The sequence below is a fragment of the Coregonus clupeaformis genome, chromosome 31, assembly GCF_020615455.1.
Source record: "Coregonus clupeaformis isolate EN_2021a chromosome 31, ASM2061545v1, whole genome shotgun sequence".
Lineage (NCBI taxonomy): Eukaryota > Metazoa > Chordata > Actinopteri > Salmoniformes > Salmonidae > Coregonus > Coregonus clupeaformis.
Window position 1 is genome coordinate 19,131,812 of NC_059222.1, and position 18,442 is coordinate 19,150,253.

The window sequence follows — 18,442 nt, forward strand, 5'->3', positions numbered from 1 at the left end:
TATATATGCTGGCTATGTACAGTGTTGTAACAACGTGCAAATAGTTGAAGTACGAAAGAGAAAATAAATACACAGATAAATATAGTTTATATTTACAATGGTGTTTGTTCTTCACTGGTTGCCCTTTTCTTGTGGCAACAGGTCACAAGTCTTGCTGCTGTGATGGCACATAGATATGGGAGTTTGTCAAAATTGAATTTGTTTTCATCTTTGTGGGTCTGTGTAATCTGAGGGAAATATGCTTCTTTAATATGGTCATACATTTGGCAGGAGGTTAGGAAGTGCAGTTCAGTTTCCACCACATTTTGTTGGCAGTGGACACATAGCCTGTCTTCTATCGAGAGCCAGGTCTGCCTATGGTGGCCTCTCTCAATAGTAAGGCTATGCTCACTGAGTCTGTACAAAGCTTTCCTTAAGTTTGGGTCAGTCACGGTGGTCAGGTATTCTGCCACTGTGTACTCTGTTTACGGCCAAATAGCATTCTAGTTTTCTCTGTTTTTTGGTTAGTTCTTTCCAATGTGTCAAGTAATTATATTTTTTGTTTTCAGTTGATACTGCCACACTGATTACTACCACTACTCACACTGAATGAATTATGCTTAGCCTTAGCAGCGAAAATATAAAAAATTAAGTGGGAGGAAAGAGGGGCGGGCGGGGGGGGGGGGGGTAGATCTTGCACCTGGTTGAGAATCTGAATACATTGAAATGAAAGAGTGAATGCGTCTCTGTATGCTAGATAATGACTTTGCATAAAGACATGCATTATCCACAACCCTAATCACCCACATTTTCAATGGGCTGGGGACAATATAGAGTTAGAACGTAGATGTTTTATAGTTTTGTAATACCGCCTACTCTCTTACAGACAAAAGCCTGAAATAGTTGCAGAGATGCAAGTTTAAAAAAAGAAAAATACTGTGAGTTAGTAACTCTGGAATCCACCCACACCTCCTTCCCATCCTTCCATAATCCTTCAAATCACGTACTAGCGCATTAAGATCCTTCCCTGCCACATAAAGTGACATGTTAGACAGTCACAGCTGTAGCTGCTGAAACATCATATCAGAAGACCAGGGAACTAAGATGTGATATGCATGATGTGACTGATGTCAGGCTGAACCAAGCAATGACAGATCACTGGAAGAGATGGATGAATGGGTGGATTGTGTAGGTGTTCGCTTCGTATTCCTGACTACTGCTCATTAAAAAAACTAAAGACTGCAATTCACCAGAAGTGGTTGAAGTGCACGTGTGTGTGTGTATATGTGTGTTTGTGTGTGTGTGTGTATGCATCTTTTTGCATGTGTGTGTGTGTGTATTTATGTTAGTGCGTTTGCAATTCTGCGTGCCTTTATGGTTGAACAAAGAAGTGAATACAAAGTGTTAAAGAACTTCCAACAAATCGCTATCTTCCTCCCTCATAACTTTTCCACTACTCATTGTCTTTGTTCCGTGTGGCCTCTTATGTATTCTGTGGCTCTGTGGGTTCACTGGGAGATGCAGAGTGAGTAGGAAGTGAATGAGTAGGAGAAGACAGATAACACAGCACAACACATTTTGGGTGCCCGGTACTGTTTATATTTAGGTGCAGGAGCTCCGTAATACTTTTGAGCTAATATTCTACAAGAGGAACAGGCGCTCAAGTAGTAGAACATTTGCGGTGCTGGTACTCAGCTCCGGTGAACTCTTGCCCAAGTCAAGCACTGGTTGAACGTCCGTTTGCAATAGTGTTAATCAGAAATCAGCTATAGCAGTATGTGTTGCTTGCCTTTTGGTTCATCATTTGATATGAGTGAATATTGGGAACATACCAGCAAACACCTTAAATGTGCTGAGACTGCTGACAGCTAAAACAACAAGTGAAAAGAGTTACACCAATTATTAACTTAGATTACTTTAGCAAATACATAAACAGTGTGAAGTAGGTTAAACCAAGAAAGATGGGTTTTCACCTGTTGGTGTCTGTGTTTGTACGTGTTTACAATTGTTTGTAAGTGTGTATGCTGTGCGTGATAAGCCAACATAAACCACAGTATTGAGACTTCACAGATGAGACTAAGGAGAGCTGGCACAAGCCTCTGGAGGAGACAGTTCATGGCATGCTATCCTATCCCCCAAAGTCCCATTAAAACACCTGCCCAGGGACTCATTTTCTCAGCAACCAACCAGCAACCTCCTCACATCCCAGCCCACCTCCCCAAAGACCTAGGAACAACTTGGACCAGCACAACACTGGCACACTATCCACACAATGATATCCCCACCCCTATCCCTGTTGCTTTCCTGTCAACCGGGTCCTGATATGGGAGTCTGCTGTCACAATGGTCCTCAACAACATCTAACACCTACAACAACAGCTGTATGGCTATGACCAACCTATCCCCACCCTCTAGACCTATATGAACAGCCTGGACCAGCCCCTCCCCTCCCTCTAGACCTATAGGAACAGCCTGGACCAGCCCCTCCCCTCCCTCTAGACCTATAGGAACAGCCTGGACCAGCCCCTCCCTCTAGACCTATAGGAACATTTAGGACTGGGCCTGCCTCACCAAGCACTAACCACCTCTCCTCCCTACAGACCTACACAGGAACACTCACCTGCAGCCAACCTCCCAACCACCTCCTCCCATCCAACTCCCCTCCCTACAGACCTACACAGGAACAGTCACCTGCAGCCAAGCTCCCAACCACCTCCTCCCATCCACCTCCACTCCCTATAGACCTAGGAACAACCTGTGCCAGCCCCAACCCTGGCACGCTAATCCCACGACAACCCCCTTACGTCAACACACCGCATCTAGCTGTCCCCACTCAGAAAGGCAGGGTGGTTTGTATGAATAAAGAGGGTGGGGAAGAGGAGAGGAAACAATAATATTAAAGGTGTATTCAATCACAAGTACAGCGCAGCCGGTTGCGGCGAGACCGAAGGGAGCATCGCCTGCATCACTCCAGCAGAAAAGTCATTATTTCCCTGCCATCCTCTTCGCTCCTCACCGGAATATATTAGCTTCACAGCTTGAGCTAGCAAGCCCGGCGCTGTCCTCCTTAGCCCAAGAGTGCATACATTGCTTGTTTTGAAGAGACGCTTGCAATTAGAGCATTGCAAAAAAGGCACACAGAAACACAATGGTAGAATGATTCCCCACCCCAACACCCACGCAGAGAGAGAGAGAGAGAGAGAGAGAGAGAGAGAGAGAGAGAGAGAGAGAGAGAGAGAGAGAGAGAGAGAGAGAGAGAGAGAGAGAGAGGGAGATAGAGGAAAGGAGAGGAGAGGAGCGTCGGCACAAAACAAGCTCCAGTGGCCCCTTGGAGTCCCACCGCAGAGCAGCACAGCTCAACACTGAAAAAAACATAATAATCAGCAGCAAAACTGCCTCTCAAAGCGCTCTCAGAAAGCAAATGAGTGCTTAAAATATACTGGTCTGGCAGATGAGATTTCCAATACCTGTCTGCCTGAGATTGAGATTCAAATGAGTCTCTTTTTACTTTTATCCCCAACAGTGCACTGACCATCAAAATAGCATGCATCACAATACCATATCAGCCACAGTGAGTGTACCCATTAAAATTCCCATCGTCGGAAGGCCTTCATTCATTCTAAGTATTATAGTTCCATGGCACAGACTACATCATATTCAGCACACTACATTATGCATTACTTTACATGCATGTAAACAATGCCTTTAGGAACCTATACAGTTGAAGTCGGAGGTTTACATACAATTAGGTTGGAGTCATTAAAACTTGTTTTTCAACCACTCCACACATTTCTTGTTAACAAACTATAGTTTTGGCAAGTCGGTTAGAACATCTACTTTGTGCATGACACAAGTAATTTGTCCAACAATTGTTTACAGACAGATTATTTCACTTATAATTCACTGTATCACAATTCCAGTGGGTCAGAAGTTTACATACACTAAGTTGACTGTGCCTTTAAACAGCTTGGGAAAATGATGTCATGGCTTTAGAAGCTTCTGATAGGCTAATTTACATCATTTGAGTCAATTGGAGGTGTACCTGTGGATGTATTTCAAGGCCTACCTTCAAACTCAGTGCCTCTTTGCTTGACATCATGGGAAAATCAAAAGAAAAAAAGAAAGGTTGTAGACCTCCACAAGTCTGGTTCATCCTTGGGAGCAATTTCCAAACGCCTGAAGGTACCACATTCATCTGTACAAACAATAGTACGCAAGTATAAACACCATGGTACCACGCAGCCGTCATACCGCTCAGGAAGGAGACGCGTTCAGTCTCCTAGAGATGAACATACATTGGTGCGAAAAGTGCAAATCAATCCCAGAACAAGAGTAAAGGACCTTGTGAAGATGCTGGAGGAAACAGGTACAAAAGTATCTATATCCACAGTCAAATTAGTCCTATATCGACATAACCTGAAAGACCACACAGCAAGGAAGAAGCCACTGCTCCAAAACTGCACATGGGGACAAAGATCATACTTTTTGGAGAAATGTCCTCTGGTCTGATGAAACAAAAATAGAACTGTTTGGCCATAATGACCATTGTTATGTTTGGAGGAAAAAGGGGGTTGCTTGCAAGCCGAAGAACACCATCCCAACCGTGAAGCACGGGGGTGGCAGCATCATGCTGTGGGGGTGCTTTGCTGCAGGAGGGACTGGTGCACTTCACAAAATAGATGGCATCATGAGGAAATAAAATTATGTGGATTTATTGAAGCACATCTCAAGACATCAGTCAGGAAGTTAAAGCTTGGTCGCAAATGGGTCTTCCAAATGGACAATGACCCCAAGCATACTTCCAAAGTTGTGGCAAAATGGCGTAAGGACAACAAAGTCAAGGTATTGGAGTGGCCATCACAAAGACCTCAATCCTATAGAAAATGTGTGGGCAGAACTGAAAAAGCGTGTGCGAGCAAGGAAGCCTACAAACCTGACTCAGTTACACCAGCTCTGTCAGGAGGAATGGGCCAAAATTCACCCAACTTATTGTGGGAAGCTTGTGGAAGGCTACCCAAAACGTTTGACCCAAGTTAAACAATTTAAAGGCAATGCTACCAAATAAAAATTGAGTGTATGTAAATGTGTGACCCACTGGGAATGTGATGAAAGAAATAAAAGCTTAAATAAATCATTCTCTCTACTATTATTCTGACATTTCACTTTCTTAAAAATAAAGTGATGATCCTAACTGACCTAAAACAGGGAATTTTTACTCTGATTAAATGTCAGGAATTGTGGAAAACTGAGTTTAAATGTATTTGGCTAAGGTGTATGTAAACTTCTGACTTCAACTGTATCTCTTCATTTCAAAACATCAAGTTGATGCTTTGTAAATGAATATCAATGGGTCCTTGATGTATAGGTATTTAATTGACACAGCGACGGCGGCATGCGGTTGTTCCAGGTTTCTAACTGCTGGATTACTCTGCTCCATATTCCTGAAGACGGATCAAACCCGTAATTCCATGTTTAGCATAATCTGCATAATGTCATAGTACGCCTGGATTTCACGTTCAGCTACAATGCAATGATTACATTAGCCAAGGCATAATGCCTGCCTTGTTGAAACAAATCTCAAGACTATGATGGGACGTGTGTTATTACATACACTCATGAATAACATGAATATGCCTCACCTCAAAACAAGTGTCTAGAAAAAAACTGGATTGTTGAAAATGAGAAAATCATAATTAGAGTAGATGTGTCATATTTGTATGTATGTTTGTTCTTGTGCTGTTATCTTGCGACTGAATAAATAAACTTTATATAAAAAAAATGTGTAGGGTAATTATATTGTTATGGATGCAGTCTCTTACACGTCACTCGGCTACAGTAATAACACTATGATAGTTGAAAAGGAGAAATATCATAATCAGGGATCTATTCCTTTAGATCTCAGCTACAGTGTAATAACCCTAAGGGCAATTGATTGTCATATATTAGATGGTCCAGTAATTCCTGAGTCATTGTATTTATCGATACACTCTTAGAATAAAAGGTGCTATCTTGAACATAGGAGAACCCTTTGAATAATACTTTTTGGTTCCAGGTAGAACCCTTTTGGTTCCTGGTAGAACCTTTTGGGGTTCCATGTTGAACCCTTTCCACAGAGGGTTCTATATGGAACCCAAAAAGGTTCTACCTGGAACCAAAAAGGGTTATCCTATGGGTGAGAGGCAGTGTGACGACTTTTCAATTTACATACACTGTATATACAAAAGTATGTGGACACCCCTTCAAATTAGTTAGTTTTTCCAGATATTTTTTTATGTTTTAAACCATATGACCTGATTGGAAAAATAATCTGCTCCCATTATAGCACATATAAAACTGTTTTTTACAGCTGAGTTGGTTAGGTTAGCCTACCAGATCAGGACCCCCCCCCCCCCACTCTGGGACCTGTGGTGTCATGTTAAAACGCAAAAAAATATCCTTTCTGTATTTGATCTACTATCGACATTGTACTTTTCTTTTGGTGGTGGGGATGGGCTTCCATAGGTTTACGTGGTTCAGAGCAGCTGGCAAACTGTTACTACAATTTCAGGTCAAACTCAAGAAAATGTCTATACATTTCAGCTGTTTCAAAATCATTGCTGTGCTATTACCATTTATACTGTAGGAGTTAGGGGCTGAACGAGGCAATTGTGTTCACACTGCCCTGCTCGGAGGGGGGCAACTGTCGGGCGAGTGTCATAAGCTACCTCCCGAGGAAACGCTAGAGACGTTGAAAGTTCGCAAGTTCCCATTATTAAAAAAGGTATAGCCGAGGGTATTCTCTCTAAACTAGAGAATCTGTTGTAGTCTGAAAAGGGTCTAAGAGTGTAGATAGAAAGGAGAGGAGTGGGCCGGGGGCGAAGGATCACTATTCCTTAGAGGTGCATTTACATTAATATTACCCATATTACATAGAGAGAGAGAGAGAGGTAGAGAGAGAGAGAGAGAGAGGTAGAGAGAGCGAAAGAGAGAGAAAGAGAAAGAGAAAGAGAGAGATGGGGAGTAGAGAGAGAGGTAGAGAGAGCGAGAGAGAGAGAAAGAGAAAGAGAGAGGGGGGGGGTAGAGAGAGAGGTAGAGAGAGCGAGAGAGAGAGAAAGAGAAAGAGAGTGAGAGGGGGGTAGAGAGAGAGGTAGAGAGAGCGAGAGAGAGCGAGACAGAGAAAGAGAAAGAGAAAGAGAGAGAGAGAGAGAGAGAGAGAGAGTTTATGTGTGTGGGTGTGTGTCATTCCATCCTTCAAGCCCCAGTGGGTTTCTATCGCTCTTTTTCTCCATTCTATCATTCTCAAATGGGAGCTGCAGATTAGAGGGTTGGATGGAGGGAAAAAGGGGAGTAAATACTCAAATCTGGTTTAATCTGGTTTAATCCTATCTCTCACAAACCATACACTCCTCCTAAAACGTTACAGGCTACTCACAGTTCTGGTAATGGGCATATGGGAACGCCATTGAAAATGAAGGTCATGAAATATAGCATGAATGTTAAAGTTTGCTGTGGTTGACTTTGGGTTTCACTGGGAAATGACACGAGAAAATCATGGGTAGAGTGGAATCAATGAAATATAAAACTATGGTCTTTCAAAGAATTCACGCACAACACAGGAAATGGTTAGCCTTGTCCCATATCTGTTCCAAGCTGACTCTCCCTCCCTCTCTCTCGCTCTCTCTCTCTCTCCCCCCCTCTCTCTCCCCCTCTGACTCCCCCTCTCTCTACCTCTCTCTCTGCAACGTTTAACAAAGCCCCTCAGATTAACATGTACTACATGAGTACATATAAAACCAGGAGGAGTATTGAGAGTGGCCGCTGATGCGAGAGGAGGAAAGAAGAGGGAGGATGAAACACAAAGTAGAGAGAGGAGGATGAGTTTCACAGCCCAGTGCCCTCGCTGCAGTAATAACATGCCTATCATCATTTCCTCACTGTAAGTGCTCTCAGAGTCACAGTAGCGCACACGGAGGGAGCACGGAGTACACACACACACACACACACACACACACACACACACACACACACACACACACAATAAAGGAGTAAGGAGCAAGCATATGCTACAAGCAGAGCCGTATGACCTCCCTCCCCCTGCTGCCTCACACCATATGAGCCTCTCCCTCCTTCCCTCCTCAACCCTCTCACCTTCCCTCCCCCCTGACTCCAGGGTTCCCAGATCCTGCTCCCTAACCCCTTTACCTCCAGAGTGAGGTCACAGTGGACTAGCTTTCCAACACAAAGGCACACAGTGCTAAGACCTGTTAGCCTTCTCTTTGTTAACGAGAGCCCTGTGTCTCTCTATGTTCACATCTACTCTATCACTGAGGGCCCCAGGTCGTGGTTCGAGGCCCCTAGGGGCCCCCAGAGAGACACAGAGGGGAACATTAATATGAGGTGCACATATGTTGCTGAGCCTGCATGTGATATGTGCTCCAGCATCCTAGGCTGAGACCCAAATGGCACCGTATTCCCTATGAAGTGTACTACGTTTGACCGGGGCTCTGGACAAAAGTAGTGCACTGTATAAGGAATAAGGTGCCATTTGGAAGTCAGCCCAAGGTATAATCAGAGAGCACCAGCCGCAGCCCAGATACAGATTTAGCCAAACCTCTATTGAAGTCATTCACTCTTAGCTTTGCTGCTAGGTACTCAAGAGTCCGTTTGGGGTTGGGGGGTGAGTGAGTGTGTGAGGGTGTGTGTGTGAGGTGGAGGGTGGGGCGGGTGTGTTTGTGTGTGTGTGTGTGTGTTTGTGTGTTTGTTTCAGCAAGATAATGCATTTATTTTTCATATGAAAGGCTATGTGGCCATGAGTTCATTGTATTTGTATGTAGGAGTCCATGGGGGTTGTGTTTGCGTGCATGTGGGGCTGTATGGATTTATGTTGGTATGTGGGAGTGCTTGGATGAGTTGTTCTCTGCTAGTGTGTAGGAGACTACAGTTATTTTATCTATCTACTGTAAGTGTCCCTTCCCCTCCCAGCCAGAGTTCCATCCAGTCCCTGTGTTAAGACACTGTTATGTCAGATAACGTATGGTGTGTGTGTGTGTGTGTGCTGTGATGGTAGATAGTGTGTATGTGTGTGTAATAACACACTGTGACATCAGATGGCGTGGTGTGATAGTCAGATGGCGTGACGTCAGATGGCATGGTGCGATAGTCAGATGGCGTGACGTCAGATGGTGTGGTGCGATAGTCAGATGGCGTGACGTCAGATGGCATGGTGTGATAGTCAAATGGAGTGACGTCAGATGGCTTGGTGCGATAGTCAGATGGCGTGACGTCAGATGGCATGGTGCGATAGTCAGATGGCGTGACGTCAGATGGCTTGGTGCGATAGTCAAATGGCGTGATGTCAGATGGCGTGGAGCGATAGTCAGATGGCGTGACGTCAAATGGCGTGGTGCGATAGTCAGATGGCGTGACGTCAGATGGCGTGGTGCGATAGTCAGATGGTGTGACGTCAGATGGCGTGGTGCGATAGTCAGATGGCGTGGTGCGATAGTCAGATGGCGTGACGTCAGATGGCGTGGTGCATGTGTGTGAGTGTGCTGTTATTCTTTCAGACTGTCCTGTTCTCCCCTGCCGTTAGTTTAATGCTCCAGACCTTAGTCCCAGAATCACCTGTGTTACCATCAGGGCCAGTGGCATGCAGGGTGTGTGTGTGTGTGTGTGTGTGTGTGTGTGTGTGTGTGTGTGTGTGTGTGTGTGTGTGTGTGTGTGTGAGAGAATAAAGTGACACACCCACAGTCACCATCATGACCACTGCTGTGTGTCCTGAGAACTGCTTGATGTGTTACTGCATATGTACACTGTGTGGGCAGTGGCAAGCTGAATTCAAGTTGTATTGCCTATGTACTGAATGTATGTGTGGATGTTTGCAGTTGTGGTAGTGGTGTATGTTTGTGTGCACGTTGGTGGGTGTGTGCCCGCGCGCGCATCTGATGTGTGTGTGCGCACGTGCGGCGGGTGTGCCTGTGCACACTCTCTGCCTGCATCTATCAGTATTCTGAGAGAGTGGGTGGGTGGCTGGTTGAGGAGGGTGGGTCAGGGAGGCGGAAGGCAGTAGAATTACAGGGCAGGTCAGAGCTGTATGAAACAACCCACATTACTGCTCTGTCTCTGACTAGGCTCTCTGGACTTACAGCTCACAGCACGTGGACCAGATCGGGGGAGGGAGGCAGGAAGCAGCATCTTGTTAGTACCAGAACGACAGGGATTTGACGCCTGCCGGCGCTACTAGTGTGAAGCCACACTGACGTGTCTATGTATTCATTTCCCATCATCATTAAATGACGGATTACTGTTATGAGGTCATGGTGATGTTACTTTGCTGTAGAACCTTCATTACCTCATCTTTATGTTTGGTGTAGTTGCTGTTAACATTGTCTTCATCACCATCATCATCATGTTACATATGAGTGTGTATCAGGATATAATAGATAAACAAGTGAAGTAGAGTAGAGTAGAGTAGAGTAGAGTAGAGTAGAGTAGAGTAGAATAGAGTAGAATAGAGTAGAGTAGAGTAGAGTAGAATAGAGTAGAATAGAATAGAGTAGAGTAGAGTAGAGTAGAGTAGAATAGAGTAGAGTAGAGTAGAGTAGAGTAGAGTAGAGTAGAGTAGAGTAGAGTAGAGTAGAGTAGAGTAGAGTAGAGTAGAGTAGAGTAGAGTAGAGTAGAATAGAGTAGAGCAGAATAGAGTAGAGTAGAGTAGAATAGAGTAGAGTTAGAGTAGAGTAGAGTAGAATAGAGTAGAGTAGAGTAGAATAGAGTAGTGTAGAGTAGAGTAGAATAGAGTAGAGTAGAACAGAGTAGAGTAGAGTAGAGTAGAGTAGAGTAGAGTAGAGTAGAGTAGAGTAGAATAGAGTAGAGTAGAGTAGAATAGAGTAGAGTAGAGTAGAGTAGAGTAGAATAGAGTAGAGTAGCATAGAATAGAGTAGAGTAGAGTAGAATAGAGTAGAGTAGAGTAGAGTAGAGTAGAATAGAGTAGAGTAGAACAGAGTAGAGTAGAGTAGAGTAGAGTAGAATAGAATAGAATAGAGAAGAATAGAGTAGAGTAGAATAGAGTAGAGTAGAGTAGAGTAGAGTAGAGTAGAATAGAGTAGAATAGAGTAGAGTAGAGTAGAATAGAGTAGAGTAGAATAGCGTAGAATAGAGTAGAATAGAGTAGAGTAGAGTAGAGTAGAATAGAGTAGCGTAGAATAGAGTAGAGTAGAGTAGAGTAGAGTAGAGTAGAATAGAGTAGAGTAGAGTAGAGTAGCGTAGAATAGAATAGAATAGAGTAGAGTAGAGTAGAGTAGAATAGAGTAGAATACAGTAGAGTAGAGTAGAGTAGAGTAGAATAGAGTAGAGTAGAATAGCGTAGAATAGAGTAGAATAGAGTAGAGTAGAGTAGAGTAGAGTAGAATAGAGTAGAGTAGAATAGCGTACAATATAGTAGAATAGAGTAGAGTAGAGTAGAGTAGAGTAGAGTAGAGTAGAATAGAGTAGAGTAGAATAGCGTAGAATAGAGTAGAATAGTGTAGAATAGAGTAGAGTAGAATAGTGTAGAATAGAGTAGAGTAGAATAGAGTAGAATAGAGTAGAGTAGCGTAGAATAGAGTAGAGTAGAGTAGAGTAGAGTAGAGTAGAGTAGAGTAGAGTAGAGTAGAGTAGAGTAGAATAGAGTAGAGTAGCGTAGAGTTGAATAGAGTAGAATAGAGTAGAGTAGAGTAGAGTAGAATAGAATATAGTAGAGTAGAATAGAGTAGAGTAGAATAGCGTAGAATAGAGTAGAATAGAGTAGAGTAGAATAGAGTAGAATAGAGTAGAGTAGAATAGCGTAGAATAGAGTAGAGTAGAGTAGAATAGAGTCGAATAGAGTAGAGTAGAATAGAGTAGAGTAGAATAGCATAGAATAGAGTAGAGTAGAATAGAGTAGAATAGAGTAAAATAGCGTAGAATAGAGTAGAGTAGAATAGCGTAGAATAGAGTAGAGTAGAGTAGAGTAAAGTATAATAGAATAGAGAAGAGTAGAATAGAATAGAGTAGAGTAGAATAGAGTAGAGTAGCGTAGAGTAGAATAGAGTAGAATAGAGTAGAGTAGCGTAGAATAGAGTAGAGTAGAGTAGAGTAGAATAGAGTAGAGTAGAGTAGAGTAGAATAGAGTAGAGTAGCGTAGAGTAGAATAGAATATAGTAGAGTAGAATAGAGTAGAGTAGAATAGCGTAGAATAGAGTAGAATAGAGTAGAGTAGAATAGAGTAGAATAGAGTAGAGTAGAGTAGAATAGCGTAGAATAGAGTAGAGTAGAGTAGAATAGAGTCGAATAGAGTAGAGTAGAATAGAGTAGAGTAGAATAGCATAGAATAGAGTAGAGTAGAATAGAGTAGAATAGAGTAGAGTAGAGTAGAGTAAAGTATAATAGAGTAGAGTAGAGTAGAATAGAATAGAGTAGAATAGAGTAGAGTAGCGTAGAGTTGAATAGAGTAGAATAGAGTAGAGTAGAGTAGAGTAGAATATAGTAGAGTAGAATAGAGTAGGATAGAATAGCGTAGAATAGAGTAGAATAGAGTAGAGTAGAATAGAGTAGAATAGAGTAGAGTAGAATAGCGTAGAATAGAGTACATTAGAGTAGAATAGAGTAGAATAGAGTAGAATAGAGTAGAGTAGAATAGAGTAGAGTAGAATAGAGTAGAGTAGAATAGCGTAGAATAGAGTAGAGTAGAGTAAAGTAAAGTAGAATAGAGTAGAGTAAAGTAGAATAGAGTAGAGTAGATTAGAGTAGAATAGAGTACAGTATAATAGAGTACAATAAAGTAGAATAGAGTAAAGTAGAATAGAGTAAAGTAGAATAGAATAGAGTAGAGTAGAGTAAAGTAGAATATAATAGAATATAATATAGTAGATTATCAGTAGGACTAGAGCAGAATAGAATAGAGTAAAGTAGAATAGAATAGAGTAGAGTAGAGTGAAGTAGAATAGAATATAATATAATATAGTAGATTATCAGTAGGACTAGAGCAGAGTAGCGGCTGAGTAGAATATAGTAGATTCAGTGACTTACAATGTGTAGCTTCAGGTAGTCTCCAAGGCCAGAGGAGCTGTCCACCCTCACCAGAACAGCATCCTTCAGCTGTGTGCTGAAGCCTATGGCCAGCCTGTCTGCCCGCGTGCTGGGCCTGTCATTGGGAGGCCATGTATACGTGATCAGACCGCCGTCACGCCCAAATATATACGTAGTTCCAGCTGGAGAGAGAGGAGAGAGAGAGAGAGGAGTCTTAGCATGGTAATGGCTTTAAATGGGTAAATGTGCTTCGCAGCATTTAAAGTCAAGGATAATAGTGCTACTGATCAGAAAGAAAGTAGGTTGGATGTGAACATTCCCCTGATGTACTCCAGAATACTTTCTGTAAAGCTGTACATGTGAGTCATCAAATTTACAAAACATAAACACCCAAGCAACAGTAACGCCAAGGCATTCAAACTGCAACTTAAGCTTCATGAAAATGGGAGCCATTTTCTTCCAGAGAAGCAGGTTCCGGTCTGTATAAGAATGCCTCATTATTACACGACACTGGAGCTTCTGGAAGAGTAGATATGCAAGCAGGGCACAGAGAGAAGAAACAAACACCCAGCTGTGTCCCTGCCGCGGCTCAGGTAAACGTCATGCAGGCGGTAGCCACCTCACGGTCTCCTACGCCTTGTTAGTGGTCTCAAAGGCAGACGGCGCCTGCATCTGTATCTTGATTGGATGCCTAGGCTAATGACAACCTTTTAGAGGACCTTAACGCCAGCGAGGAAACCATTTCCTGCCTCGGCAGGAGTAAAACACGTTACAACTCGGTCTTCTGTGGACATATCAGTGAGGTGATAAGTAAAGGTTTGTGTGTGTGTGTGTGTGTGCTTGTCCGGGTGCGTGTCCACATGCAGTTACATGTCTGTCTAAGAAAGAAAAAAACATGTCCTTCTAATTTAATGGAATATCCTAGAACAAGTGTGCCACCCGGTTCCTCGTTTGAAAGGCTGTGGTAGAAAGCTAACCACCTGGGGGGTAGTGGGAAACACTAGTGACCTACTCAAATTGATGGGTAGGAGGAAAAAGCATTCTCTAATAATGAACAAAGAGGTTTTCTCCAAAAGAGAGAATTGAGGAGATATTGAAGTCCTATTAATAATCATATTTTTCCAAAGATGGTTGTTGCCTTGGAGTTATTTTACTCAACAAGCTTTTTGTCAAATCTATTCTATTATTATCATATTATCTTTAGAATATGCATCAATTAATTCATTTTGGTACTAAGAAGAAGCTAAAGCACATGAGTTCTTTGTCAAGAAACAAATATTTTCTTTAGGTGTGAGGTTTTGCGTGTGTGTGTGTGTGTGTGTGTGTGTGTGTGTGTGCGTGCGTGTGTGTGTGTTCATGCATGCTGTAAAACAAATGATTGGGATGTGGTAGTGCTTGACTGACAATGTCAGCTTAGCAACAATATCTGATTGATTACTCCAATGTTGTATCACACAGCAATCTTTATGTCGAAATTAGAGCGAGTGTGTGACAGACAGAGAAAGAGAGAGAGAGAGAGAGAGAGAGGGAAATAGAGAAATAGTGAGTGAGATGGAGGGAAAGAGAGAGAGAGATGGAGGGCGAGAGAGAGAGGGCCAGAGAGAGAGAGAGAGAGAGAGAGAGAGCGAGAGAGAGAGAGAGAGAGAGAGAGAGAGGGAAAGAGAGAAATAGAGAGTGAGATGGAGGGAAAGAGAGAGAGAGATGGAGGGCGAGAGAGAGAGGGACAGAGAGAGAGAGAGAGAGAGAGAGAGAGAGAGAGAGAGAGAGAGAGAGAGAGAGAGAGAGAGAGAGAGAGAGAGAGAGAGAGAAGCAGTCTTTAAATATTCATAAAGGGAACTGAGGTTAAATGCCTTAGCAAAGAACAATGGATTATACATCATTTTGACTGTGATTCCAATATTTTCCTGTAAACCAGCGCACAAAGAAATATCAATAAATTGTCCATGGATTTATTTATATATTTCCAGCCTCCCTCTCCCCTTCCGCCTCTCCTCCCTCTGGATGGATTGTATATATCCATCAATGGGTGAGCGGCGAGATATAAAAGCCATCACTCTATCTATTTATCCTCTATCACGTTCTCTTCATTCTAGGCACTCTCCTGGATCATCCACTAATAAAAGAAGAGCGATGTCATTTATCATTGATGATATGGATGAATACTGTGCTGATGTACAGGCTCTGTACTACATGTTATAAATACCATTTGTAATGTCTGCACATTGTGTAATTATGTCACTTTTAACAGTTGATTAGGTTAAATAGAGTAATATTGTTGAATGATGCAACAAATATTTCCATATTATTTTGTTTTTTGAATGACTGTATGATGCAAGAACTCTTTCTGTATTGTTAGTGTAGACTGTCAGCAGTTTGTGTGTACATTATTTCACTTTGGGGATGACTGCTGGCCCTTCCCCTTTCATTAATACAGATTATATGTTCAGATGTAATATTCAGTGAGTCTGCACTATCCTTTTCCCACAGTGCAATGTTTTTCCAGTAGCTATGTGCTGTCTCCCCTATTCTCCCCCCGACACCAAACAACTCGCTCCATATCCCCAACCCAGCCACCAAACAACTCGCTACATATCCCCGACCCAGCCACCAAACAACTCGCTCCACATCCCCGACCAAGCCACCAAACAACTCGCTCCATATCTCCGACCCAGCCACCAAACAACTCGCTCCATATCCCCGACCCAGCCACCAAACAATTCGCTCCATATCCCCGACCCAGCCACCAAGCAACTCGCTCCATATCCCCAAACCAGCCACCAAACAACTCGCTCCATATCCCCGACCCAGCCACCAAACAACTCGCTCCATATCCCCGACCCAGCCACCAAACAACTCGCTCCATATCCCCGACCCAGCCACCAAACAACTCGCTCCATATCCCCGACCCAGCCACCAAACAACTCGCTCCATATCCCCAACCCAGCCACCAAACAACTCACTCCACATCCCTGACCCAATAACCAAACAATTCGCTCCATATCCCCGACCCAGCCACCAAGCAACTCGCTCTATATCCCCAAACCAGCCACTAAACAACTCGCTCCATATCCCCAACCCATCCACCAAACAACTCGCTCCATATCCCCGACCCAGCCACTAAACAACTCGCTCCATATCCCCGACTCAGCCACCAAACAACTCGCTCCATATCCCCAACCCAGCCACTAAACAACTCACTCCATATCCCCAACCCAGCCACTAAACAACTCGCTCCATATCCCCAACCCAGCCACCAAACAACTCGCTCCATATCCCCAACCCATCCACCAAACAACTCGCTCCATATCCCCGACCCAGCCACTAAACAACTTGCTCCATATCCCCAACCCAGCCACTAAACAACTCGCTCCATATCCCCAACCCAGCCACCAAACAACTCGCTCCATATCCCCGACCCAGCCACTAAACAACTCGCTCCATATCCCCGACCCAGCCACTAAACAACTCGCTCCATATCCCCGACCCAGCCACCAAACAACTCGTTCCATATCCCCGACCCAGCCACCAAACAACTCACTCCATATCCCCGAACCAGCCACCAAACAACTCGCTCCATATCCCCGACCCAGCCACTAAACAACTCGCTCCATATCCCGACCCAGCCACCAAACAACTCGCTCCATATCCCCGAACCAGCCACCAAACATCTCGCTCCATATCCCCAACCCATCCACCAAACAACTTGCTCCATATCTCCGACCCAGACTACTCTAATGAAGCCTTTTCACACCATGTCAGTGTTGTAGGATACACACCAAACCCTTTGATACCATGACAGTGTGGGAGCATCACAGCCAGGGCCCTTCAGTAGCCGTCTCTCCCATTGTCTATTGACACGATCGGACACACACTTTACTCTGCTGACAGATCAAGTCCGGTGACTTCCAAAATAACTAATGAAATCACAAAGAACAGATTGCTAATTTCTCCCATTTTGCTCATTTTCTAGAGATTATCGGTGATGTAGTTAAAGGCCACCTCCTTAATTTGTGCATTAAAGAGAGTAAGAGACAGTGCCACCAAATAAAAACACAGAAGAAGAGATTGCAAATTCATCTCAATTCTGGGGATTACGAAAGTATTCAAAAAATCCATTTTAATTACAGGTTGTAATGCAACAAAATAGGAAAAATGCCGAGGGGGATGAATACTTTTGCAAGGCACTGTATTACTGTATTTGGACTAAAGCAGTTAAAGGGACAATTTGTGATTGCTACATCCATTTTAGGATGTAGCGATAAATGAATTATAACCACCCTGGAGAGAAATTTAACCACTGTCAAATTCTCTATAAATGGAGCTGTTTATACAATGTTTTCATAAGTAAGGTGCATCATAATGTGTTATAACTGCCAGGGTTTACAGTAAAGTGTTACCTCGGCTGCATCCCAAATGGTACCCTATTCCCTATATAGTACACTACTTTTGACCAGAGCCCTACGGGTGCCATTTGGGACGCATCCCCGTCCCTTCTATCTTAATTCATTCGGCCAACAGCTCCGTCGGCAGAGGGTAGTTAAGAAGCTTGTTGACATGTAGCTAAGACGAGCTGAGAGCCAGAACAGCGTGTAAGATTATTGGAGAAAGTCCTTGGGGGACTGGTGGAGGATTACAGCAAGGAGATACACTGAGGAGGCTAATGCACACCTACACACTACTTCTCCAGCAGTCACACATGGACGTACACACACACACACACACACACACACACACACACACACACACAAACAGATAAACAAACATACACACACGCATGCACGAGTGTGTATACACACAGAGACAGACAGATAGACACACACACACACACTCAAGGGCTAATGTACACCTACACAATAGTGCCTGGATGTGAAATCTGCTGACGTAACTCCCTGGGCAAGTGCAATTACGCTCACGATTTGGTGTGTGTGCACGTGTGGTGTGCATGTGTGCGTGTGCATGTGTGTGTGCGCATGTAAGTGTGTGTATGTGTGTGTTTGTGTGTGTGTGTGTGAGTGCGGGTGTGTGTCGCCTGTGAGGCTGAGGTCTAATATAGATTTTTTGTAGTCACTGGATACAGGCTTGTCCGGGAAATATTTGCCCGTTTTATTTGATGATTGTCTTCTCACTATCTTTCCATCAGTCTCTCTCTTTTTCTGTATCTCTTTTTTTCTCTGTCTCTCTCTCTCCCCCACTCTCTGTCTCTCTCTCTCTCCATCTCTCCCTCTCTCTGTCTCTCTCTCTCCCCCACTCTCTGTATCTCTCGCTCTCCATCTCTCCCTCTCTCTGTCTCTCTGTCTCTCTCTCCCACTCTCTTTCTCTCTCTCTCTCTCTCTGAATTCATCTCCATATAAACCAAATGGAGGGAAAGGAACAATCACAGACTGGTAGAGGTGTGAAATGATTAAGTGATAAAAAGAGAATTGTCATTAAAAAGAGTCAGA

At 43.5% G+C, this 18,442-nt stretch overlaps 1 protein-coding gene across 13 annotated transcripts in view; it reads right to left on the bottom strand.

The window, feature by feature from the left end:
- LOC121547681 (neurexin-1a) overlaps window positions 1-18,442 on the bottom strand; it is a 558,882-nt gene that overhangs the window by 158,754 nt on the left and 381,686 nt on the right. For all 13 annotated transcript variants that reach the window (XM_041859073.2, XM_041859072.2, XM_041859069.2 and 10 more), the window contains one exon: window positions 13,002-13,183. In XM_041859073.2, the coding sequence (XP_041715007.2) occupies window positions 13,002-13,183 (182 nt within the window). The remainder of the gene's footprint in view (window positions 1-13,001; window positions 13,184-18,442) is intronic.